This window comes from Chanodichthys erythropterus, chromosome 10 (assembly GCF_024489055.1).
Source record: "Chanodichthys erythropterus isolate Z2021 chromosome 10, ASM2448905v1, whole genome shotgun sequence".
In the NCBI taxonomy this organism is placed as follows: Eukaryota; Metazoa; Chordata; class Actinopteri; order Cypriniformes; family Xenocyprididae; genus Chanodichthys; species Chanodichthys erythropterus.
In genome coordinates, this window is record NC_090230.1 from 57876228 (window position 1) to 57903089 (window position 26862).

Below are 26862 nucleotides of genomic sequence, written 5' to 3' on the forward strand. Positions count from 1 at the left end.
GGGGTGATCTATCTCTTTAGTTTGTCTTGTAGAGCTTGGGTTTTCAAACAGGATGCATTAGGGAGTGCTTGGGGGTCCGTGGAAAAGCTTAATAATATTTTACTTGTCACAGCTGGGTTGTAGCAAAGGACAGTTGAGGCAGGATCTAAATGCAGCAGTCAACTTTAAACAATAAATCAAAATAACAAACACTCAAGAGATGAAGATAACGTGCGGGAGAAACACAGCCACTTTACACAGACGGGTATGGACAAATGAGAACACAAACCGAGGGTTATAAACACACTGGTTAACTAAGGGAGGAAACAAGAGACAGGTAGGGCAAATCAATCACACAATGTGTTAAGAAAAATAGGAAAGAAAGATATACTAACTAAAATCCAGAAAAATCCATTTTATAATATCAGTGTTTCACATTATAAACTTGGACTTTTTATTAATAAAAAATATATAATTTCCTTTTAAATTTTAGGATGGAGGGTGCCTCGCACCAGGATGGTCGTATATGTGCATGGCGTCTAAAAGATTGAAAATCCCTGGTCTAGAGAAGTAGAAATATATTAGATGGGAAATTTGTTAAAACTAATACTCATAATTATACAAACCAGATTCCAAAAAAGTTGGGACACTGTACAAATTGTGAATGAAAACAGAATGCAATGATGTGGAAGTTTCAAATTTCAATATTTTATTCAGAATACAACATAGATGACATATCAAATGTTTAAACTGAGAAAATTGATAATTTTAAGGGAAAAATAAGTTGATTTTAAATTTCATGGCATCAACACATCTCAAAAAAGTGTGTGGCATCCCCTCTTCTTTTTATAACAATCTGCAAACGTCTGGGGACTGAGGAGACAAGTTGCTAGTTTAGGAATAGGACTGTTGTCCCATTCTTGTCTAATACAGGCTTCTAGTTGCTCAACTGTCTTAGGTCTTCTTTGTCGCATCTTCCCCTTTATGATGCGCCAAATGTTTTCTATGGGTGAAAGATCTGGACTGCAGGCTGGCCATTTCAGTACCCGGATCCTTCTTCTACGCAGCCATGATGTTGTAATTGATGCAGTATGTGGTGTGGCATTGTCATGCTGGAAAATGCAAGGTCTTCCTTAAAAGAGACGACGTCTGGATGGGAGCATATGTTGTTCTAGAACTTGGATATACCTTTCAGCATTGATGGTGCTTTTCCAGATGTGTAAGCTGCCCACTCCACACACACTCATGCAACCCCATACCATCAGAGATGCAGGCTTCTGAACTAGTCCGGATGATGTGGCGTCCCAGTTTTCCAAAAAAAACTTCAAATTTTGATTCGTCTGACCACAGAACAGTTTTCCACTTTGCCACAGTCCATTTTTTTGACCTATAGAGTTTTAGCCGGCAACGGCGAATGGAACGGTGGATTGTGTTCACCGACAATGTTTTCTGGAAGTATTCCTGAGCCCATGTTGTGATTTCCATTACAGTAGCATTCCTGTATGTGATGCAGTGCCGTCTAAAGGCCCAAAGATCATGGGCATCCAGCATGGTTTTCCGGCCTTGACCCTTACGCACAGAGATTGTTCCAGATTCTCTGAATCTTTAGATGATATTATGCACTGTAGATGATGATAACTTCAAACTCTTTGCAATTTTTCTCTGAGAAACTCCTTTCTGATATTGCTCCACTATTTTTTTTATTTTTTTGCTGCAGTATTGGGGGCATTGGTGATCCTCTGCCCATCTTGACTTCTGAGAGACACTGCCACTCTGAGAGGCTCTTTTTATACCCAATCATGTTGCCAATTGACCTAATAAGTTGCAAATTGGTCCTCCAGCTGTTCCTTATATGTGCATTTAACTTTTCTGGCCTCTTATTGCTACCTGTCCCAACTTTTTTGAAATGTGTAGCTCTCATAAAATCCAAAATGAGCCAATATTTGGCATGACATCTATATTCTATTGTGAATAAAATATAAGTTTATGAGATTTGTAAATTATTGCATTCCTTTTTTATTCACAATTTGTACAGTGTCCCAACTTTTTTGGAATCGGGTTTGTATAACCAACTTATATTAGAAGTTAATAATGAGAGAGTGCAAAGAAATGACATATATTAGTGTGAAGCTGAAAGTTTGTTGTCACACTGAACAAGAAAATCTAACCATGGATCATTTAAAGGGGAAATATAATGCCCCTTTTACAAGATGTAATGTAAGTCTCTGGTGAAAGTGTCTGTGAAGTTTCAGCTCACAGATAATTTATTATAGCTTGTCAAATTTGCCCCTATTTGGATGTGAGCAAAAACACATAATTTTTGTGTGTGTAAATGAAAATGAGCTGCTGCTCCTGGCCCCCTTTCCAAAAGAGGGCGGAGCTTTAACAGATTGCACTTTGGTTGCTCAACAACAACAAAGCTGGAGAATCCCACACGGCCAAAATGACTATTGTCAATAACAGTGTTCAGCCTTACAACCCGGAATTGAACACTGATGGAGAGACTCAAGAAAAAATTACAACTTTTAGAATGCAACTGGACGTTTCTGAATTGTTAGTGGATAAATTTATGTAGTTGCTGGGCAGTTGATTCAACTCATCGACTAGCATGTGTCGTCATGTTAATCTTTTGTGCAAATCCAGTGTTGAATTGACCCACGTTTGGAGCCTCGTTCGGTGTAAAATGTCGGCATGGTAACAACACTCTACTACAACAACTCTTCCTCTTCTCTAAAGTTCTCGGGGGCAGAGTTTATGTAAATTTTAGGGTTAGTGATGTCACTAATCCGGGGAAGAAGCTCAGTGTAGTCCCTACCAGCCATTTGTTGTAGTCCTTAAACAGTAAATTCTTTCAAAGAAAATATCTCTCTTTGCATTGAACTTTGAGTGTCGTAACTTTACAGATGTTGTTTCTGCTCTAACAGCAATATTACCCTATAACTAAAGTTAAAAAAGTAAAATCGTAATCAACCACCCCTTTAAAACTGCAAACCTTGGGGCAATCACGGGTGTCAAAACAAAAAACATTTAGTCTATTTGACTATCCGCTCTGGTAAGATGTCTTGTATCCATGTGTACACCAGTGCTTCAAACTACATTCATCTGCACTGAGGAGCAGAGACGAGAAAACCACAACAATGTTCTTCCACAAGATGCATGCAGTTTATTTATAACTGCTAGAGTTACATAAAATTAATAAAAAAGCGCCAGTTCCATTTTTTTCCCCATAAGTAGAATAGTGAAGGCGTAGGAAATACAGCGTAAGCATTTTGAAGAATACGAAAGTGTGGTTTTAGCAGAAGTACTTGGAAGGCGATCATTTGTAAATATAAGCGTATACATTTACATTTTTTCGAAAATGACCAATCGTTTTGCTAGATAAGACCCTTATTCCTCATCTGGTATCATTTAAAGCACTTTGAAGCTGCACTGAAACTGTCATTTTGACCTTCAACCGTTTGGAGGCCATTGAAGGCCATTGAAGTCCACTATAAGGACAATAATCCTGGAATGTCAGCATGGTAACTTAATTTCTTTTCGACTGAAGAAAGAAAGACATGACCATCTTGGATGACATGGGGGTGAGTAAATTATCAGGAAAATTTTATTTGAAAGTGGACTAATCCTTTAAGGCCTGATATTTAAATTTTCACAGAGTATAAAGACTATTCTCATACAGATTACCGCTAAGAATTTAAGCAGCATAGATTCTTTAACCCTTTTAAATATATAGTTTTGTAAGAAAAATGCACTAAAAGTATAGTTAGTAAATAAGGCAGCCAAATAAGGCACAAAGACAACTAAAGTCTACTACAAGCATTCCAGACAGTTTGATAACTCAAGGTACTAACTTCACATAATCACAAACATCCAAGTGTGTGACACTCAAGCATGCAGAAAGTCTTAACACATCAGCTGAAGAATGTGACCTTGGTCTTGTCTTTTAAGGGCAGCCTATCTCAATCACACTGTCTGAGGGAATATTTGAAAGTTATGGCTTCATTCCAATTAAAATGACACTAAATTGACATGCTAAACAAGTTCTTTGGTCTTTGTAAATGCTTCCTAGCCAAAGTGATTTTTAGACAAAGTATGCTTAAAGTTCCTATACCGAAACCTACACTTATTCCTTACTGCCAACAGTTCTCAAACCAGACATCTGGTCAAACTCTTTTGTGCCTCTAATTAATGATAACAGGTGGTGAGGAACAGTGTTATTTTAGTATCACTGAGATACTATTACACTGTTAAAAAAAAAAAAAAAAAAAAAAGTTTTTACAGAAAAAAGAAGAGGGTTGCCAGTACAAATGTAAACATATTTAAATAAAAAAGTTTAAAACTATTTACAAAATAAATAAATAAATAAATAAAAATGACATTATAAAGGTACCCTGTGTAACTTTTGACCCTCAAGCAGTTAAAAAAAAAAAAAAAAACACTGCATGACTGTGCGGATGAATGTGGTTATGCTACTGCTCATAACGCATTCACTACTAGGCTTGGGAGATATAACCAGATGGAAAGGATCTTATGCTGAAGACATTGCTGTAGCTATTAGGGGTTGTAATGGTATGAGATTTTCATGGTATGATAACCATCTCAGAAAATATCATGGTTTTACGCTATATGGTATTAAACAATCAATTATTGGATTAGAGTCCTAAATGTATTTTATTCAGAAAATTATTTTTTCTTTTTATGATTTAATACAAATATATGATCAAAAACGGCGGTAATCAAATTAATTCATAAAACTAACAATTTAATTAATGTTTTAAAATGTAATCAAATGAAAACTTTTATCCTTTTATTTTTTGTCAAAGTGTTGCTCCTGTCACGGTTTGATTTTCTGGTCTAGTGTTTTGCTGTCATTGTGTTTACTGGTTCTGTCTTGCTTCCGATCCCTGCCTGTCACCATAGTTACAGATTGATTTGAGTTTCAGTTCAGGTGCATCGCATTAATTAGTCTCAGTAGTTCCTCTGTTTGCTGTCTATTTAAAGGGATAGTTCACCCAAAAATGAATACTATTCCATTCCATTATTATACTCATCCTCAAGCCATCCTGGTGTACATGACTATCTTCTTTCAGATGAACACAATCAGAGTTATATGCGAGTACATAGAAGTTAACACTCCAATCGGGATCATCTTAGTCATATACGCTTATGGCTTGAGGGTGAGTAAATCATGGAATAATTTTCATTTTTGGGTGAACTATTCCTTTAAGCCCTGTATGTCTTTCAGTTTTTCATGTCATGTTAAGTTGGTTGTTCTGTTCCTGTTCTTGTGTGGTATGTGAATATTTGAGTTTGATTCTGAATAAAGACTGCTGCACTTAGATCATCTTTCATCTCTGCTACAACCAATGCGTGACAGCACCACAGAGATTTACTAAATTAAAACATGGACAAAAATTTATATTCCTTATAATGTTTGAATAAATTGTATTATTGTTGTTGTTGTTGTTGTTATTTTGAGAAGTACATTTTATTGTACAACAGTAATATATTTTCTGTCATAATTTCTTCACGGTAAACAAACTTTTATTTTGACGGGAAGTTTCAGGGTGTATTTGACAGTGTTTTTTTTTTTTTTTTTCAAAAATCAAATGATAAAAGGCCCATTAAGTGTTCTCTCAGAGCAGCTCTGGATTTGTTCATGTGTTTACATTCTCATATTGTTAGACGGCATATGCTGAAAACACCATGAGCATCACGCTTACTTGATAATATAGACAAAACGACACAGCTCATTCACACAGAGACACACAAAACAAGCAGATTATATATGTTTATAAAACAGTTAGTTCCTGTCCTTGAGTCTGATTGGTCAGTAGCTGTTTTTTATTAACAATAAAACACGGCTATGACCGCTTCACCCAATGGTTCTGTGTATCACTACAGAACACCCTTAGCAACCACTCTTAGCAACATATACTGTTTGTTCTCAATTTACATTGTTCATTGAAGCCTACTGTATTATGTAGAAGAGTATTGCGAGAAAGAGATCGAGTGAGCAAGTTTATTACCTGCATTCAGATTTAGCATTTTCCTTCACGTCAGTCCTATGTTCGTAATAAAAAATCTGTTTAAATGTCCGATGTATTATCTTGTCCTTTTAACAGTTAAGGGGTTTTCCCGTGACTGAGAGCACTAGTCAAAGCATTTGTCAGAACTTTGCATCTTGTTCCGTGTTCACAACAATTCAGTCTTTTCAATGTAAAAGTCTTCGCTACTGACTGACACACTTATAAAGACAGTCTTTGCTGTAATTTAATGGCCTAATATGTATAATATGTAAAGTTAAATGTACATATAAGGAACAGCTGGAGGACCAATTTGCAACTTATTAGGTCAATTGGCAACATGATTGGATATAAAAAGAGCCTCTCAGAGTGGCAGTGTCTCTCAGAAGTCAAGATGGGCAGAGGATCACCAATTCCCCCAATGCTGCGGTGAAAAATAGTGTAGCAATATCAGAAAGGAGTTTCTCAGAAAAACATTGCAAAGAGTTTGAAGTTATCATCAACTACAGTGCATAATATCATCCAAAGATTCAGAGAATCTGGAACAATCTCTGTGCGTAAGGGTCAAGGCCGGAAAACCATACTGTATGCCCGTGATCTTCGGGCCCTGCAGGCACTGCACCACATACAGGAATGCTACTGTAATGGAAATCACAACATGGGCTCAGGAATACTTCCAGAAAACATTGTCGGTGAACACAATCCACCGTGCCATTCGCCGTTGTTGGCTAAAACTCTATAGGTCAAAAAAGAAGCCATATCTAAACATGATCCAAAAGTGCAGGCATTTTCTCTGGGCAAAGGCTCATTTAAAATGGACTGTGGCAAAGTGGAAAACTGTTCTGTGATCAGACGAATCAAAATTTGAAGTTCTTTTTAAAAAACTGGGACGCCATGTCATCCTGACTAAAGAGGACAAGGACAACCCAAGTTGTTATCAGCGCTCACTTTAGAAACCTGCATCTCTGATGGTATGGGGTTGCATGACTGCATGTGGCATGGGCAGCTTACACATCCGGAAAGGCACCATCAATGCTGAAAGGTATATCCAAGTTCTAGAACAACATATGCTCCCATCCAGACGTCGTCTCTTTCAGGGAAGACCTTGCATTTTCCAACATGACCATGCCACACCACATACTGCATCAATTACAACATCATGGCTGCATAGAAGAAGGATCCGGGTACTGAAATGGCCAGCCTGCAGTCCAGATCTTTCACCCATAGAAAACATTTGGCGCATCATAAAGAGAATGATGCGACAAAGAAGACCTAAGACAGTTGAGCAACTAGAAGCCTGTATTAGACAAAAATGGGACAACATTCCTATTCCTAAACTTGAGCAACTTGTCTCCTCAGTCCCCAGACATTTGCAGACTTTTATAAAAAGAAGAGGGGATGCCACACAGTGGTAAACATGGCCTTGTCCCAACTTTTTTGAGTGTTGATGCCATGAAATTTAAAATCAACTTATTTTTCTCTTAAGATGATGCATTTTCTCAGTTTAAACATTTGATATGTCATCCATGTTGTAATCTGAATAAAATATTGAAATTCGAAACATCATTGTATTCTGTTTTTATTCACAATTTGTACAGTGTCCCAACTTTTTTGGAATCGGGTTTGTATTTGTATTGTGTGGTAACCGTTTTATAACCGCAATAAGGTCCGCTTCACGTCATGCCTAACAACGCCCTTCAGCCGTGACTTATTCACGATACAGTACTATAGCCAGAGGTGTAAAAAGTACCTAAAAACCATACTTGAGTAAAAGTACTGATACCTTGCATCGAAAATGACTCCACCTCAAGTTACAAGTCACCAATTCCAATTCGACTTGAGTAAAAGTCTTAAAGTACTTAACAGTACTTAAGTATTTTAATCATGCTGAATGTAGGCTCAGAGATGCACTAGTCCTGAGAGACTGCCTGGGAAAATAAGAAACAAATGATTTGTAAGATGAGAAATCATGTAAATAAAACTGAACACCTCAATATTGCAATAAATCAAGGTCGACACAACAGCCTTAAAGGTCTCAAGTCTCAGTTAAGCTCAAGTGGCCATAAGAAAACCATCCTTCAAAAAAGTCTTGTCAATATAGTGGATAAATAAAACAATGTTTAGTAAAATTAAATAGTCAAACGATGCCTTCCAAACAGCATATATCATCACAATCATGATTGTTTTCATGATTGTGAAAACAGTCATGGCCGCCATATTGAAGGGTCATTCCAAACCGAAGTGCTCAAAGCTGGCCACTTCAAAGGGCCCTTCAAAATGAAGGATTTCAAAGGGTACAACTGATGGACACTTTGGGCCCCCATGATCCTTTGCACAGTGAAGTTGTTTGTCGTCACAGAATGGGCACAGGAGGCTCTGCGTTCGATTTTACCTGTATAGTATTTTTCTATACTACTGTAATACGAGTTAGATTTAGTACATTATTATGGTCAAAACGACATTGTACTTAAACAAAAAAGGGAAAAGTCTACTGTATGTGCTGGCTTGAGCCTCATCACCAGCTGCAGTCAATTCCTCATCTAATAAATCAAACACCTGCGATCAGCAACTACCTGCTGGCTGCTGCTAATGCACTCACATTCACATAAAGTAGCCTTGTTGACAAGTTTTGGGGGTGTAAAGGCAAAATGCACAAGATAGAGTACCTTTAATGCATTTACATGGCGATTTCGCTTATATTAGAAACAAACTGCTGCAAAAAGTTAGCTGCCATGAAAAATGTAGTAATAGCAATACTCATCACACATGTAGTGGAGTAAAAAGTACACTTACTTGCTCAAAAATGTAGTCAAGTAAAATTTGCCAATATCATACTGCAAAGTAGCCAAAGAGATACTTAAGTACAGTAACTAATTGCACTTATTCAAGTACTTTACACCTCTGCTCGTACCTTATTGCTTTTTGCGCTTTAATATTCAGACCATGACGCGATTTTACTTGTACAGCTCTACGTTCGATTTATTCATCCATTTGCGTGCTTTACGTCACATCTGCGTTATACTGTAATTTCCATTTTCATGACTGGATTCCGGGATTCCCTCTGCATCACGGAAATCACTTAAATTATTAACGGGACATGCCTAACTTACCTTTATCTGCACGGAGGGATGGTGTTCTCGAATATAAGCCAACATGTTCGATGTGTTTCCTCCCTTTACAGGCACTTTGCGTCCACATTTCGTGCAAACCGGTGCAAACTGGATATCTTCGACTCGAGGACAACCACGCTTTCTTTTTTTCTATATCCAGAGTATTCCCATAACAAATTTTAACTTCTTTTTCGACGGGGGATAGAGATAAGTATGGAAGCTTGTTTCCGCCAGTAAATAGGCCTAATAATAATTATAAAGTCATTCCACTTTTTATCTCACAATTGCGAGTTTACATCTCGCAATTTCTTTTCTCAGAACTGTAAGATATAACTAGCAATGGCGAGTTATAAAGTCCAGTTCTGAGGGGGAGAAATACCGACAATTCTTACTACAACTCACAATTCTGACTTTATAATGCGATATATAAACTTGGCAATTCTGAAAAGAAAAAATCGATCGTCACGCACGCACAGAAAAGTGACATTAGGCCTACACAATTTAGCGCAAAAAAATATCGGTCTAAAATATAAACATAATATAGATGAATTAGTGTAAGAAAAAAATACGTTTTGGAAGAAGTATTGACTTTTTTAATTTTTTGTAAATTTTTTGCAGTTTTAGTCAGCCTTGATTACCTACGCCTATTGTGTTTTCTTAAAAAAAAAAACACACAAACGGATATTTCAGACACATTTCATGTCTTTACAGTGTCCCTGAATTGATGAAATTAAAGCACAATTTCCACAAGCTATCCTGACAGATAATCAAATACGTTACATTTAAAAAAGCAATAATATAGGCTATGTGAAAAATAAATAAAAAATGTAATGTCTTCAAATTAAAAGATGTTTAACACAATCTCATTGCAGTTTGAATTGCTGATTAGTTTATATGATCTGCTCACACCTCACTGAGGGTTTGGGGGGGGGGACCTTCATGGTGATGTTTTACCAACAAATCATACTATTTCATACTAATCAAATCATACAAATTCATACAAACTTGACAACTCATACAATAATTACAAATTCCCATGAAATTGAGCTTTAAAGCTGCAGAATGGAAGTTTTTTGGTTAAACGTGAACAGATGAATAATCTGTATTAATAATCTGTTTAATATGAGCATGCCTTTTTACTGTAGCACATCAGACTCAGCTGTACATAATTCGAAGGTTACTTTCAGTGTGATATATCTGTTAAATGGCTTAGTACTATACTGTAGATTTGATGACATATTGCTAATCAGAATTGCTGTAATATTACATTCTCAAATTAAAGTTCAAAGAGAAGCACATTCTCTACCAATAAAATCAGACGTTAAACAAATGTGACCCTCCCTCCTGTCTCTATCTCCCTCTCCCGCTTTCTCTCTCTCTCTTTCTCATCCTGCAGGCTAGACAGAGTGGAAGCAAGCTACAAGCATCCAGCATCCATCTGAAATCTCAGGAAAAGGTGGAGAAGATCCATCATTCCCAAGGTGATGCTGGTAACAGCAGCAGAAAGAAGACGAGGAAAGAAAGAGGAAGAGGGAGAAGACGCAGCCATGATGGGCACACCTCTCCGGAGGAAAGCCCCGGCATATGAGTGAGTGCTTCCATTTTTCCTTGCCCTCCCTCTGTAGGGTTGGACATCATGGACAGGTTGCCATAGCAACGGCAGCCAGGGCAGCAGGAGGATGATGATGCTGCAGCTGCTGTCTGCAGTCATGGATTTCTCTAACTATGTATGTGTGTGTGTGTGTGTGTGTGTGTTAGAACATAGCGGAAATGCATGTATTTTGTCACAGTGTCATTGGCAATGAAATTGTAAGAATGAATGAACACAGTATGATGAGATCAAATTAAGATAATGTTGACTTTTTTACTATCTTGTGTTTTGGGTCGTTGGCACTTATTCAGTAGGAACTGGATTGGCAATTAATGTCAGACTTGTAAAATAATTAGGACAACATGGAATATTCTTAAAGTTATGAGGTTGAAATTGCAAGCTCCAACCAATGGTGCGTTTCCCAAAAGCATCGTTAGCCAAATGGTTGTAAGTTTTGTAATTAGCAAAATAGTTTAGTGATTCTGTTTTCCCAAAACAATTGCTTCAATGAACATTGGCAAACAGTTGTGTGGTTAGAACTGCAGCTTTAGCTCTTAAAGCAGGATGGATTCCAGTTGGCTGTCAATGTTTTTATCATTCATCAGCTGGAAAATACTGTCCTGAAAGTGATTCCAATGATATTTTTTTTCTGTGCCGTTATTGTTATAGTTGTGGTGTGGACCGTGTGAACGATTTTTATAACTATATCTTTATAGTTATCATTATAGTTATCGTCCTTGGTGTGAATGGGCCTTAAAGAATTAGTTCACTTCTGAATGAAAATTTCCTGATAATTTACTCACCCCTATGTCATCCAAGATGTCCATGTCTTTCTTTCTTCTGTTGAAAAGAAATTAAGGTTTTTGATGAAAGCATTCCAGGATTATTCTCCTTATAGTGGACAATGGTCTCCAAATGAAGGTCAAAATTTGTTTTATTGCAGCTTCAAAGGTCTTTAAACGATACCAGATGAGGAATAAGGGTCTTATCAACGATCGTTCATTTTCTTTAAAAAAATACAACTGTAAATGCTTTATAAACACAAATGATCACCTTGCAAGTGCTTCCACCATTCTGCTTTCTGTATTCTTCAAAAAGCTTACGCTGTATGTCCTATTCTACTTACGGAACGAATGCGGTGCCAGTTCCGTTTTTTCCATAAGTAGAAAAGGTAAGGGTAGTACATACAGCGTAAGCTTTATGTCCTACCCTTTTTTTAGGACAAGCAGTGTAAGAATACGGAAAGCAGAAGCACTTGCAAAGTGATTGTTTGTGTTTATAAAGCATACATACGCATTTGTATTTCTTTAGAAAATGACCAATCGTTTCGCTAGATAAGACTCTTATTCCTCGTCTGGTATCGTTTAAAGCCCTTTGAAGCTGCACTGAAACTGTAATTTTAACCTTCAACCATTTGGAGACCATTGAAGTCCATTATAAAGAGAATAATCCTGGAATGTGTTCATCAAAAACCTTAATTTCTTTTCGACTGATGAAAGAAAGACATGAACATCTTGGATAACATAAGAGTGTAAGAGGAAACCCATGATTTAATCAAACATCTGCAAATAATTATTGCTGTAATTATTTACAGCAATAATCCCACAATAATTTCATCTTGAACCGATAAATTAGTTGATGTTATTACATCATCAATGACAGTTCTACAGTATATTGTTGTACCAACGTAGATCAAACTATGGATGTGCAACAAAGTTAATACAGTTTAGGGGAACAGTCTAGATAGCTAGTTCATTTTTCAGAATATAGTACGTCTGTTGTAGTTAAGCTGCGAGTTATGTTGTTGTACAGGAAACATATCCCTGAATGGCTGGCTTTATGCAGTGTATGGCATTCAGGGTGCAGATGCTCTTAGTACTCTATAAGTAAGCAAAACATGAGATTTGAAAGTTGCGTAATTTAACTGTTAAAAGATATAATACAGCGGCTGAGGGAATGACTTCAGATTTGACATCGATCTCTCTTCTGACTGCTGTAATCAATCTCTATATTTTTCCCTCTTTTGGAAAGATGTGGAAAAGCTAAAATGCCATAATGATGTGGAAAAGCATAAATGCGATAATGACCAGCTGACTGTATATTAGCAATAAGCAATTACTTACAAATGAGATTCAAATTGTAAGGGACATTTAGTAAGTAATTGCTTATTGATTACACCAGATCAGTGCCAACACAACTGCAATGTAACAGGACAGCTAAAACCAGGTTAAGGGTGAGTTTACAACTGTCATTCACTTTAATCTGCCTAAATTTACATAGATTTGCCTCACAAACCATACTAAAATTAGCAATTTATCTTGCCGTGCCTGTGTGACAGTATTGCAGTCTCGTTTGAGAGTGCTATCTTGATAATAAAGAAGGCCTGGAGCCATCACACCAAAGAATGCCTTTGAGTTTGTACTGAGCACTTGTGTGACTGCAGCTGTCGCATTCCAGACTCATGCAAAATTAGCAGCAGTCACAGCACAGCAACAGGCGGCCTGTAGGATAAACACCACGGCCAAATCCTGAGCTAAACAGCATATCAATCTTATTTATAATGATATATGTGACTTACTGTATAGCACTTGTGTTCCAAGTTGTTGTTCAAATTACATTACCTGATATAGCAGCCCAATAAATGTCATTACATTAGATTAAACCTTAAAGTAAGTGATTTCTGAGAAACACTGTTGAAAGTGGATCGGACTGAGCAGTACAGCACACTTGTAGCCAATCAGCAGTAGAGGCATAAACACTCATAATGTGGGAGGAGAGAGATTGAGCAAGAGAGAGATTTGAAGAAGGACTGTAGAAAGAGAGATGGCAGAAAGACATTACAAAAGAGAAAATGTCAGAGGAATATCACTGGAAAAAGATGGATTATTATGATCAGGCAAGAGTTTTAGGACCCACGTTAAAATTAGAAAATGCTCATTGGTTTTGCTATGTTTCACGGAACCAAGATATGTTGTTGATGTAATGTTAGCTACAGAGTAATAACTCTTGCTTGTATATACTATTGTGTACTGTATGTTCAAGTTCTTCCATGTCATTCATTCAACATCTTCGCTTTATTGTTTATGAAGTGCTTCGCTTCAGCTATGATAAAGAGACATCCACTCTTGCTTTGTATGTTTGTGCATTTTCAGGGCGGAGCAATGAAGGGAGGGGTGTGTATGTTTGGGTTGATTTCAGACGTCAACAGTGTTACTCAGAAATCACTTACTGCACCTTTAACATTGACATTTATTTTAAAGAAAAATAGCAAAGCACACTTTTAAAGTGGTTCACAGTATACATGTATTGTATGAAATGAAAATAATACAATTATAACACCTAGATGCTCAATTTGGAAATATTTTTTTGTAACCAGTCACCTGAAACATAAATGACATACACACTCTGCAGGCAAAAAAGCATCTCTCTCCATTGACAGCCACTGAAAACGTGTACTTCCTTTGTACACAGTGCTCCATTGAGGTGAGTCCAAATGCTAATGGGTAGCGTTTCAAATGATTAGAGATCTCTTTGGGAGGTACAGGAAAATGACAGTATGACAACACTGACTGGTTGCTGGCACCACAAGTCTAAAGCAGCAGACTAGAAAAATATAAATCGAGACCTCCAAAAATAAAGGAATGGTAAAATATCTGCTATGCAATGAAATTATGAAGTTAAAAATGTTAATTCACTAAGACTTAAGTATTATAATTCCAACTGGCAGCACACTATTTAAAGTGTTCAGAAGAAGCCAGACCAAGAACTGTGACAATCTCCAGAACAACTTCAGCCATAAACACAGAAAACAGCAGGCCACTGTTATCATTATAGGAGACAAACCAGAATTTCACTGGGTAACTCTTTCTTGCAAAAGTTTTGGATAAACTACTGTTTCCCATTAACACCATTCCAACAAATCTAAACTATTTGCAAACCATCCTCTTGGAAAACAGCATCTCTTGATTGTTACTTAAATTAAATGAAAAACTATTTCCTTAAAATGTTTGAAACATACACATTTGGGGCCTCACAACTTGGAATTCCAAAAAAAATTTTTTACTTTTTTTTAAAAATTTTTTTGAATATGCATGAAAAAGCTGTGCCTTGATTTACAGTCGACTCAAAATAATTTACATGCTGAACCACTAACTAAACAAGTCATGAATCATGTGTGATTACTGTGGATGATTACTGTGTTTTCAATCACTCTTAACAAATGATAATCATATTCACCCCTAAATCAGTGACTACTGCAGTCTTGACATATACAACTTGTGTGACATTGTAAATTCAAACCATAAACCAATATAATGCAGATAAATTACACACATTTTACAAGTACAATAAACGATTGTACATTTAAAAAGTAATATAACTATTGATAAAAATGGATCAACATTGTCAAAGTTAATTAGGTTTACATAATGTAATAATATATCTGTAAATGAATAAACTCACTCCAAACCCATAAGCAGAATGTCCAGGCTGCTCTTTTCCATACAAAAAAAGTGAACTTGATCTCATCGTCAGTGTGAAACATGCTGTATTCCAAGTCTTGTAGAGTTAGCTAGTTATATGATTGTTAGCTAGTCCACTTATAATTTTGTATGAAGTACAGACTGGCATTTAAGTCTTATATTCGCATCTTTGAAAGTCGTTAACTCTTTGTTAGTCACAAAATTTTAAAGGCACAGCTTAATAACCATTGTCAGCCACACTGTACAATTGACTAATTTATCATTTCAGACAACAAAGCAGGTTGTATGCTCAATTTTTGTGGGAAGTTCATATTTTAGCTCAACCAAATATAGAACTAAGGCCCTTTTGCTAAAGACAGATCATTTGAGACACTGGCATTTGGGCAACTGTCTTACATTTGTGCTCTTGAGAGACAGTTACCAATTTGCCACTTGCTTGTGGCTCAAGAAGGTAGTTTGTGCCAAATGCCAATGCGATCACAGCACTAATGAAGTGCTGTTAGTAAGCTCTCTAAGAGTCTTACTTGAGTATGTTTGAGTGCCACTAGAAGGCATGTGGAAAAACTACTAGTACTACAGCTCAGGTGCCTATAATTTTTTAATATAAGGGTCTCGTATACAAACCCGATTCCAAAAAAGCTGGGACACTGTACAAATTGTGAATAAAAACAGAATCCAATGATGTGGAAGTTTCAAATTTCAATATTTTATTCAAAATACAACATAGATGACATATCAAATGTTTAAACTGAGAAAATGTATCCTTTTAAGGGAAAAATAAGTTGATTTTAAATCTCATAGCATCAACACATCCCAAAAAAGTTGGGACAAGGCCATGTTTACCACTGTGTGGCATCCCCTCTTCTTTTTATAAAAGTCTGCAAACGTCTGGGGACTGAAGAGACAAGTTGCTCAAGTTTAGGAATAGGAATGGTGTCCCATTCTTGTCTAAAACAGGCTTCTAGTTGCTCAACTGTCTTAGGTCTTCTTTGTCGCATCTTCCTCTTTATGATGCGCCAAATGTTTTCTATGGGTGAAAGAGCTGGACTGCAGGCTGGCCATTTCAGTACCCGGATCCTTCTTCTATGCAGCCATGATGTTGTAATTGATGCAGTATGTGGTCTGGCATTGTCATGTTGGAAAATGCAAGGTCTTCCCTGAAAGAGACGACGTCTGGATGGGAGCATATTTTGTTCTAGAACTTGGATATACCTTTCAGCATTGATGGTGCCTTTCCAGATGTGTAAGCTGCCCATGCCACATGCACTCATGCAACCCCATACCATCAGAGATGCAGGTTTCTAAAGTGAGCGCTGATAACAACTTGGGTTGTCCTTGTCCTTTTTAGTCTGGATGACATGGTGCCCCAGTTTTCCAAAAAGAACTTCAAATTTTGATTCGTCTGACCACAGAACAGTTTTCCACTTTGCCACAGTCCATTTTAAATGAGCCTTGGCCCAGAGAAAACTTCTGCGCTTCTGGATCATGTTTAGATATGGTTTCTTTTTTGACCTATAGAGTTTAGCCAGCAACGGCGAATGGCACTGTGGATTGTGTTCACCGACAATGTTTTCTGGAAGTATTCCTGAGCCCATGTTGTGATTTCCATTACAGTAGCATCCCTGTATGTGATGCTGTTTTTATTCACAATTTGTACAGTGTCCCAACTTTTTTGGAATGGGGTTTGTACATTTCTTCATACCCTGTCAGTGTGGGGTAATTGCTTATCACAAACTGATTCAAATGTTCTGTAGTAATTTCTTGCATAAGTTAAAATGGCCACTATTTGGCATTTATTGTGCATTTGTAAATGAGCTATTAGTCATTAATATACCTTTAACAAAGGGAAAAGTTATTGTAAAGTGTTACCAAGATAAACTGAAAAAAAAAAAACATGTTTCCAATTTCAATCCTGATATAGAAATGTTGTCTAGTACCAGAAATGTAATTTCTGCCTTCTTCCTGAAATTAAGACACATGAAAGACTCTTGATACTCTTGTGATACTGTTTTGTTCCGAATATAAGACTTTTTTCTTCTTGTAAATACATTTGAATGGGGGTCAAAGTGGGGTCATTTTATATTCAGGGTCTAGACTTCTACATGTCAATAATAGTGTGAAGCTCTGCTTCCATAAGAATTAATTGAAAATGCTCGCTCTGCGCCAGTGGACATGCACATGCTAAGTGTTGTGTGGCATAATGGATTAGTCTTTTCAGCACTATGTGATCAGCTTAAGGAAAACAAATCATTCATATCACCTGGAACAGATAGGTAATGCGGATCAAACACCATGCCAATATTTGTCACTGTATATAAAAAAGGTGAAAAATCAGTCATTGTGAAATCTATGGAAATGAAAACTACAGGTTATTTTTATGATATGCCATAAAGTGTTTATTTTTAAATGTGACTGTAGTTACATTTTACCAGTATTTACCATACTTTCAATACAAAAATTAATATATGAAAAATATGCAATATGAAAATTATTTTCAAATAAAAGCATTTTATTTATAAAAGCAAGATTTTTTTTTCATCTTAAAAGGGGGGGGGGGGTCGTCTTCACACACCTTAAACACACACTGAGTTTAAGCATAAATATATGTGATATCTCCACAAAAACCAGCCCAGCTCAGATCTCACACCCTTTATGAAATATGTATAGATTGTGTACAGCAAGTAAACTATCTATCTGTCTATCAATGTATGTAAGTATGTATGTATGTAAGTAAGTATCTATCTATCTATCTATCTATCTATCTATCTATCTATCTATCTATCTATCTATCTATCTATCTATCTATCTATCTATCTGTCTATCTGTCTGTCTGTCTGTCTGTCTGTCTGTCTGTCTGTCTGTCTGTCTAACTATCTGTCTATCTATCTGTTTAAATATTGCTTTTGTTGTCAGCAAATGCTAGAATACAGCAAGGCAGCTGACTAATAGTGTGTTCCACTTTAAAAGTAATTTGAAAGTCATTTTGCTTTGCGTTTACTCGATTCCCAGCTTTTGGACTGCCGCACATCTGGAAGGTATTACTGTGCCTCGCTGGCTCATGGGATGAAGTCACTATGCCAGAGAAACAATGTTGCTTTTGTCTGTTACGCCGACTGATGACGTTGCAGCCGTTGGTTGGAAATGGAAAAGTAAAGCTTGGGGGTGGGGGGTGGGGGGGAATATATGCTCTGAAGAATATATAGTACTTTTGAGATTGCTATTAAATCTCTCTAAAATGTTTTCTAATGTATCATCGTCAACAATGAAATGTCCAGGTGCAGGAGTAAGTAAATTCTTAGGTTAAAGAGAGACCAACATTAAGCATTTTGGAACTGAAGTCTAAATTAAATTGACATTCACATGCATAGTTTAAAAGAATTAAGTGCTGATTAGTAACACAAAGTGCTACAGTAAACAGAATTCAGTTTCACAGACCTCTGTTGAATGATTTATCCTGAACCTCTGTAGAGCTGGTTGAGTCGCACAGCGTCTGAAGTCTGCCGTCTGTGAGCACTGTGTGTTTTGTGGCTTTAAGCCTATTTCCAGTAGTTACGTGAACTTCCAGGAATTTCCTCCATCTACTGATGTTCACTGCTGCTGTAAGTTTTGATTCCGTATGAATGACTGAGACATCATGTTGAAATTCAAGTATTATTTACTGCCTGACAGATAACAAATCTCAACATTATTCTTTATACACAGATACCGGCTTGCAAAGTCTTTCTGTGTTGCATTGCACTGATAACATTTGGAGCATATAAGTGTAGCACAAAAATCACATAGCATCTGAGATAATCAACATTAAATGCATGATAAAATGTGTTTTGTTACTATGATCAGTCTACATCAATGATTGTTGCAGTACAGCTTGTATCTTTTGCATTTATTTACTTCAGCTCAGGAAACAGTTATTTATAACAGCTTATTTGTATTACATATAGGAGCAGTACTTGTACTATACACACACTGAAGGGTCATTACATTTTGTTATAATTTCATTCACTAAGAATTTTTACAATTCCCATGAGTTTTCCTCTTGCAGAACACTCCAGACCCAGATAGCTCAGCCTTTTCTCCATATAAGGAGCTTTTATATCCTTCCACCGGAGCTGAATGTGAGGTTGGATGAGGGAAAGCAGTTGGACCCCCATGTTCCCATTCCCTACTGCTCCCTTTGGCTTCACTGGAGAAATAAATTAGAACTAAAGATGTAGCACAGACTTTTGCAGAGACGGTAGACATGATTAGAGTCAACAACTTCTGCAGATGTTTTTATGCTCATATGTTGTCATGTTCTGAAGAGCGATGTTATATGAAATATGAATAATTTGACAGACAGACAGATAGACAGATAGATAGATAGATAGATAGATAGATAGATAGATAGATAGATAGATAGATAGATAGATAGATAGATAGATAGATAGATAGATAGATAGATAGATAGATAGATAGATAGATAGATAGATAGATAGATAGATAGATAGATAGATAGACATTTTCTTTTGTGAGTGAGCTATTCCTTTAACTCATCAGATGTTTTTAAACAATAGCAAAGATTTGGCAGATGTATGATTTTGATTTGCAAACATGGAGTATATTTCCTCTAAGCTTGCAGGCTCTCATATCCCCAGTGTATGGCACACCTTTGTTTTCCATCCCAGCAGGCACACACACACACACACACACACACACTCTATCTCTCTCTCTCTCTCACACACACACACACACACACACAGCAGTCACAGTTAGGTGTAACAGTTTTGTCCTACCCTTAGTGACATCTCTCTGCCTGCTCGCCTGTAACTCTCTTCTAAACACAGGGGGCGGGTTCAAGACTCTGTCATCTGTCTATAACCCGGCCAGTGACGGAGAGGGAGGGATGTAGGAGGGGAGAGAGAGTGAGAAAGAGAGGGAGACAGTCTGGCAGACACATGGCCAGTGAATGAGAAGATCTTGCCCTCAGTACACTGTGTCTTTCACTGGCTGGCTTACTTCAGAGGACCAGGGCAGAGTGTGTGTGTGTGTGTCTGTGTCTGTTATCTTGCTCACCTACCGCCCCACACACACAAACACACTTGGGATTACCAAACTCACGGTTACTGTGAATTCTGCCTTTGTTTTTCCAGGATGGCTGAAGCTGAACTTCATAAGGAAAGGCTCCAAGCCCTGGCGGTAAGTTCTGTGTTGCTTTGTTCTTACAGTCTCTCCAAAATCTTCTTTTTTTTTTTCTTTAATACTAACATACATTGTTGATGCTCATAACTGTGCACCTCTATATTAGAAAAGCATTTCAGTACTAGAGGACTAGTTTGTTTGAAATCAGCCCCAAACGAATGCATGTTATAGACGCTTGTAGTGGTTGGTTTTGTTAACTGATGGTTTTGTTACTTTGCCATTGTTAATGTATGTTTGTCAAAAGTGTGTTCTCGTTACGAGAAGATTTACTATTGACAAATCACTGTATATGAACCAGAGGGCAAGAATTTGAAATGTGGCTAAAATAGAGACTAAATTTGGCACCAGGTCAACCCTTCTGCATAGACCAGAAGTGAGCAACAGATGGAAAACTATTTTGGCTGCATTGCTTACATCTTTGTGATTCCATAGAATACACATTACAAAAATAGTCTGTACAACCATCATGTTAGTATACACTAGGAACTGTCCTAATATACAGTTCAGCTAATGAGGAAACACTTTTTTTCCATTTTTTTAATGAAGAAAATTTGATCGGTGCATGTCTATCCAAAACTCACTGCAACAATGCTAGGTCATTCTGATTGGTAGCTAGGGTGTTCAAGGTGGTTGATATGCCTTCAATGTAACTCTATGGGCAATTTGTCTGTTTTTATAATCAGTATGGTAAAAATCATTAATCTGATGGCTTGGAAAAGTAATAGTACAACTCTCTTTCAAATCACTAACCTTTATTAATGATATTTGCCTTCAGAAACACAACTGATTAAAAGTCGGTCAAGTCTAACAATGAAAATTGATTTTTGGCAGCTAGAACTGTAGCAGGCTAATGCCTTTCGGATGATGTTTGCTAAATGGAAGGTGAAGTGTTGAGATAGAGGGCCTGTGGTAATGGTGCTCCGCTCAGAAAGTGGAAATATAAATAATTAAAGTTATACCGTGTCTGGCAGCATCTCAAGCATTGAGGGATGACTGGTTCTCGATACAAGTGGAGATAATCTAAATAGAGTCTACTTAAATACTTTGGCATTGAGAGTTTGTTGGCCAGAATGGCAGTTACTATCGAATAGCTCAAATTAAAGCAATTACGTGACAATTTTCCTGCATTTTAGCAAGAATTCAGTGCTTTTATCGCATCTGATAGTCGTGAACATAATATACACATACATTTCTTGACATCTGTTTTTGGTATTAAGTCAATTTACATAGTAGTAATGATGTTGTGAATCACTCTTGCAGCATTATTATGATATCAGCCACAGGCCTGCAACTGCAAATGCATTTAGATGCCTAAGGACACATGGCAAAGACTGCTTCTGGTACTTACAAACCTGGTATTTGGTGTGCCAAGTGTTTACAATTGTTTTTGTAACATTTTACTATTAAGTTGATACAGTTATGTTGTGCATCATGTTACACCAAGTAATTCCCTTTTTGTAATCTATTCCCAAACAGTCAGTCAGACAAAAATTACACTTTCTCACTCATATTTGACCAGAACAGGCTGAAACATTGTGTGGGTTTCCCCTTTTTTAATACTAGGGAAAAAGAGTGACATTAATGAGGTGGTGAAACTTTATTGCACTGTCTGTTTTGACGGTAGCTCAATGGAAAGCCCTTATAGTCCCACACAGTACTAGTACTATGGTTAAAATCAGCTTTGACTCATTGTGTTTTGAGCAGTTTATTCACATTTAGAGAGATATGTATTAGATGTAACAAGATATAACGAGTGGTGGTTGCCAGTGCGGAAGTCGCACCACAGTGCTAGAATGTAGTAGGTGATTGCCAAGACATTGTTATGAGATTTTTAAGGTATTCTGAGGGGTTTAGCATGTTTCTGTAGGGTCTTCAGGATCACTGATAGTGGTAGTTTTCAGGATGTTCTCTGTGGTAGCAAGGTTGTTGTGTACTGGCTCATGTTGAAAGTTGAAAGTCTCGATAATGTTTGTGTTGAGCCGCTTCTTCAATTAAACCCTTGAATTTCAATTGAAATTTTTTGTCATCCAATTACTTAAAGGTGCTCTAAGTGACCCTGTGTGGAGTAACTTCCTGTTGACGTTTGAAGTGTTGTCAAACAAAACAGAGGCTAGCTAGACCCTCCCTCCTCCTCCTCCTCCTCCTCCTCCTCCTCCCCTCCGTGCTTCCTGAAACAGTCATGAACGCGCATTTAAAATCATTCTTGTCTGTTATTGGCTGGAGCATTTTTATTATGTTTTGTGGTCCAGGCTGCACCAGTTTGTTTTTATTGCCATTTTCGGAGCTTGTGGCGACTACAGAGACCGTGTTTTTTTACAGTGTGTTCAGGGGACAGGCAGCTAGTGGATAGTGAGGAGATGTTTGCTGTATGTGACAAAAAATGTTTTGGCCTAAAAACGCGTGACATCGCTTACAGCACCTTTAAAAAAAATAGATAATAATAGAAATAATAATAAAAAAATAAACCTCTATAGTTATGCATTGATTATGCACTTAAGTGTAATAGTCAGAATTAGGTGTCAAAACATGTTCCTGGAAACCCACCTTAAGAGTTTATTGAGTTTTACTCTTAAGAGTTTATTCCCCAGCACCAGTCTGGAAGTTTCTGTGTAACATCCAAACACTTTCCTAGAGTTTAACAAAACTTATCATGAGCATTGTAATTTTTGAAGCAGATGCCGTAAAAAATGTCAGTAGTTTTTAAAACGAGCAGCTGTGTACCCTCATGCTGTGGAAATACAAACCAGAAGACAGAACACAATGAGCACAGCACTGAAAAGGCCTGGGGCTGCATAATTTTAAATGGTCATGAAGTTCTTCATCAAAGAGTAACTATCACTCTGCAGCTCTTGCCTGGTTGCCAACTGAAGCTAAAAAGGTTTGAGCCTGGTCAGTACCTGGATGGGAGACCGCCTTGAAAACTCGGTTGAAGCTGGAAGAGGTGTTAGTGAGGCCAGCAGGGAATGCTCTCCCCGTGGCCTGTGTAGGTCCCAATGCCCCAATATAGTGATGAGGACACTATACTGTCAAAGCAAAACATAAAAAGCACCGTCCTTTGGATGAGACGTTAAACCAAGGTCCTGACTCTCTGTGGTCATAAAAAATCCCAGGGTGTCCTTCAGAAAGAGTAGAGGTGTAATCCTGGCATCCTGGCCAAACTTGCCCATTGGCCTCTATCCATCATCATGACCTCCTAATCATAATGTAATGAATGTAATGATTGTCTTTATCACTCTTGTCTCCTCTCCACCAATAAGCTGGTGTGTGGTGTCGTTCTGGTGGGCGTTCAATGCTGTACATAGTGGTTGAGGAGATTCCCTCCTTCCATATGTTGCTCTTTGAGTGCCAAGAAAAGTGTTATATAATTGTAACAAATTATTATTATTATTATTATTATTATTATTATTATTATTATAAATGTAGCACCTACAGTATGTGATTTTTGATGCAACAGTAGTGATCCCCAAGACTTTTAATACCAATCCTGATTAGCTGATCCTTGATTAGTTGATTCGGGTGTGTTTAAGTGTGGCTGGTGTTAAACTTGGCTGGATCCTCTAAATGCAGGATTGAACACCCCTGGATATGGGGACTGTACAAATCCCTAACCCTATAATGAAATGATTGCTTTAGCAAACACCACAAATTAGCACCATATTTTACTGACAACACAGCATATTTTAATATTTCACCCAGGAAGATTTGAAATGTTTGCTGCAACCATTCTATATTTTATTATTGTGCTTCCTTAAAAGCAATGGAAATTTTAAACTGTGAACTGTTGCACGTGCATTTTTATCAAAACAGATGCCTGGTGTTGAAGCTGAAACTTTTGGTAGCTTGCTGTTCAAAGATCTTATAATGGTCAGTACTTTATGTACTCTGCTCTCATAGAAAGCTTTTAATTTGGACTTGCCCTCGAGAAGGAAAGTACCACAGGACTTTGCCCATGGATTTTCAATTTAGGGTTTCTAGTTTCACTCAATATTCATCCAACATCTGTGTTACCCCAACCACATATTTTTATCTGGGCTTCACTTGGTTTCCCATGATCTCCAGAACAGCAAAGCCTGTGGGCTGCTTGATGTTGGCCAAGTAGTTGTGTTTTTGAAATGAGCTAAACTAAAAGCTATACCTCAAGTAGATTACTGAAATTTTGTGGAAGTTAAAGGTTGTTGTATTCAAATCAAATACTAGATTCTTCCACATTTATAGCTTTATCCCTATTTTCTATAATGCTGTTTTGCTGGGAGTGCATTATAAATATCAGTTTCTGCAAGTGATGAATATAGACTCCCCTGCGTCAACAATGCTACCCACAAACTGACTGCATGACTGACAAACCCCTTGAATACCACTTTACTTTTCAGTAAACATATCATTAAGATATAGAACTGATTTTTGGTAGTTTTGCCAGACAGTTCAGCTGTACAATAAGTAAATAACTTTGCTAGCTAGCTATGTTTCTGGTTCATTGCCTTAAACCACTGGCTTCTGCTGCACAGGACAGCCTTGGGTCCAAATCTGTGGCTTTTCTTTTCAGTCCAACAAGTGAGGGAATGTCGCTAGCTCAAATGAGAAATGGGTTAGCAGGTTGCTAATTGCGGTACACTGGGCGGAGGTGATTGTATGCGGGCATACTTCCGTCTTGACTTAACTGCCCTCCCTCAGCAGTTGTGACTTGTTTACACAGATTAATTTAGTCAAGCTCAGGTCTAGACCTTTGCTATAGGCCTTATTTACACTGTGATCTTGCTAGTGTAGCACTAATCTCCGTCTCAGACATTACACACACAAACCACCCACACTCTGTTCACTGATATTCTAATGCATATAGCATAAAAAACTGAAACGCTTTCACAGAGGCAAAAGTTTTATGGGCCGTTTACACCATGCAAGATAATGGTAAAGATATAGTATATAATGATATAATGATATATATCATTATATCATGAATATATATAGTTCTAAAAATCATTCTAAATATAAAATAATAGCACAGTCTACACAACAACTTTAACAATAATGGCACAGAGAAACAAAATTGTTGAGGTTTTTTTTTTTTTTTTTTTCAGCTGATGAACAATGAAAACATTGGCAGCCAATCAGAAGCCATCCTGCTTTAAAGTGCTCAAGCATTTAAAGCGTCAGACAACAAAACTGCAGCACATGCTTACAATAAACAGAACAATATTCTGCATTTGTTTGGGCGTTAATATAGTTATCATTATAGTATTTTTATAGTTATCTTTCTTGGTGTGAATAGGCCTTTAATCTAATTGGCTGACTCCTATGGGTTTTCCGGGAGTCTAGTGTGCGGCAAACTTTAACTCTCTGCCAGGAAACATAAGACATGTTTACAAGTTCTGATACTGCAACAATGAACGCTTCAGAGGAGCAACTAAATGCTGGATTTAAAAAAAAGAAACTTTAAGACATCAAGAGTTTTGTTTAAGGCACTTAGTTGAATTTAAAAGAGATTGCATTTGCCTGTTTACCAATGAGATATGAGAAAAGTATTATTTTGTGAGCTTGGCCAACCCTTGGGATTCCCAAGTGACCCCATTTTATTAGTTGTATGTCCTCTCACATTTATAATGTAAAATTAGGTGAAGAACTTTACTGAGAAAAGGTTATCAAGAAAACATGAAAGCATAGATAGTCTGGTATTGTATCCACATTTGCAAGCCCCTGAACATGATGTTGAACAAAACAAAACTGTGACTTGTCACTTTACATGTCAGTCAGATGGCCTCTACATGACTAAGTGGGCTGTCCTTGGCCAATATCAGTTGGCTATAGAGCCATTATTTCATTGGTCAAAGTTCTAGCTATGTAATAATTCAAACAGCCATTACTAGCGAGTTAAATTTAGCAGCAGCTGTCTGTAATGATTTGGCTTGGGGTTCGCATATTTCAGGGAGGTGGGTTGGCCCTCAGGTGGGTTTGGATCCCCAGAGCTCTCGGGTGTGGGGCCTCAGCTGCATTTCTGAAACAAGAATTGGGAACTAACTGTACTGTAACTAAAAGCCTTTCTGCTTACTAGTACATATATCAGTGTCAGGTAATTCAGATGTTTCATGATGGAAACAAACATCATGTGTTTTATTTTAGTAAAGATGAATAGCACTTAAATATTCTAAAATGTTTTAAAATGCATACTTAAATGGTCATTTACAGGGTCACTTTTATTTTGGTTTAAATTGTGATTTTCAATTTCTGTTTAGTTTTAATTAGTTTAATTAGTTCATTTTAATTAGTCAATATAGTCTCCACTTTTGAGTGCCACGCCCACATCTCAACGTCCAAACAACAGCCGATGCAAAAAAAAAAAAAAGCCCCAACCTTCATTTGTTTTTTCATTATACTCAGATGTATGCTACAATACAAAATAAAAGATCTGTCACTACTTCTGGTTCATCACAATTTTTAATTAAATCAGACCATCCAAAAATGATAGAAAAATACAAAAACTGAAGTAATAACCTCTTTAAAAT

General features: G+C 37.1%; 1 protein-coding gene across 9 annotated transcripts in view; it reads left to right on the forward strand.

Moving 5' to 3' along the window:
- Positions 1-20091: 20091 nt before the first annotated feature.
- LOC137028929 (PALM2-AKAP2 fusion protein) overlaps positions 20092-26862 on the forward strand; it is a 103789-nt gene continuing 97018 nt past the window's right edge. For 7 of the 9 annotated variants that reach the window (XM_067398339.1, XM_067398341.1, XM_067398340.1 and 4 more), the window contains exon 1: positions 20092-20362. In XM_067398339.1, the coding sequence (XP_067254440.1) occupies positions 20318-20362 (45 nt within the window). In that variant the 5' untranslated portion in view covers positions 20092-20317. The remainder of the gene's footprint in view (positions 20363-26862) is intronic. The other 2 variants (XM_067398343.1, XM_067398348.1) reach the window with 2 other exon arrangements.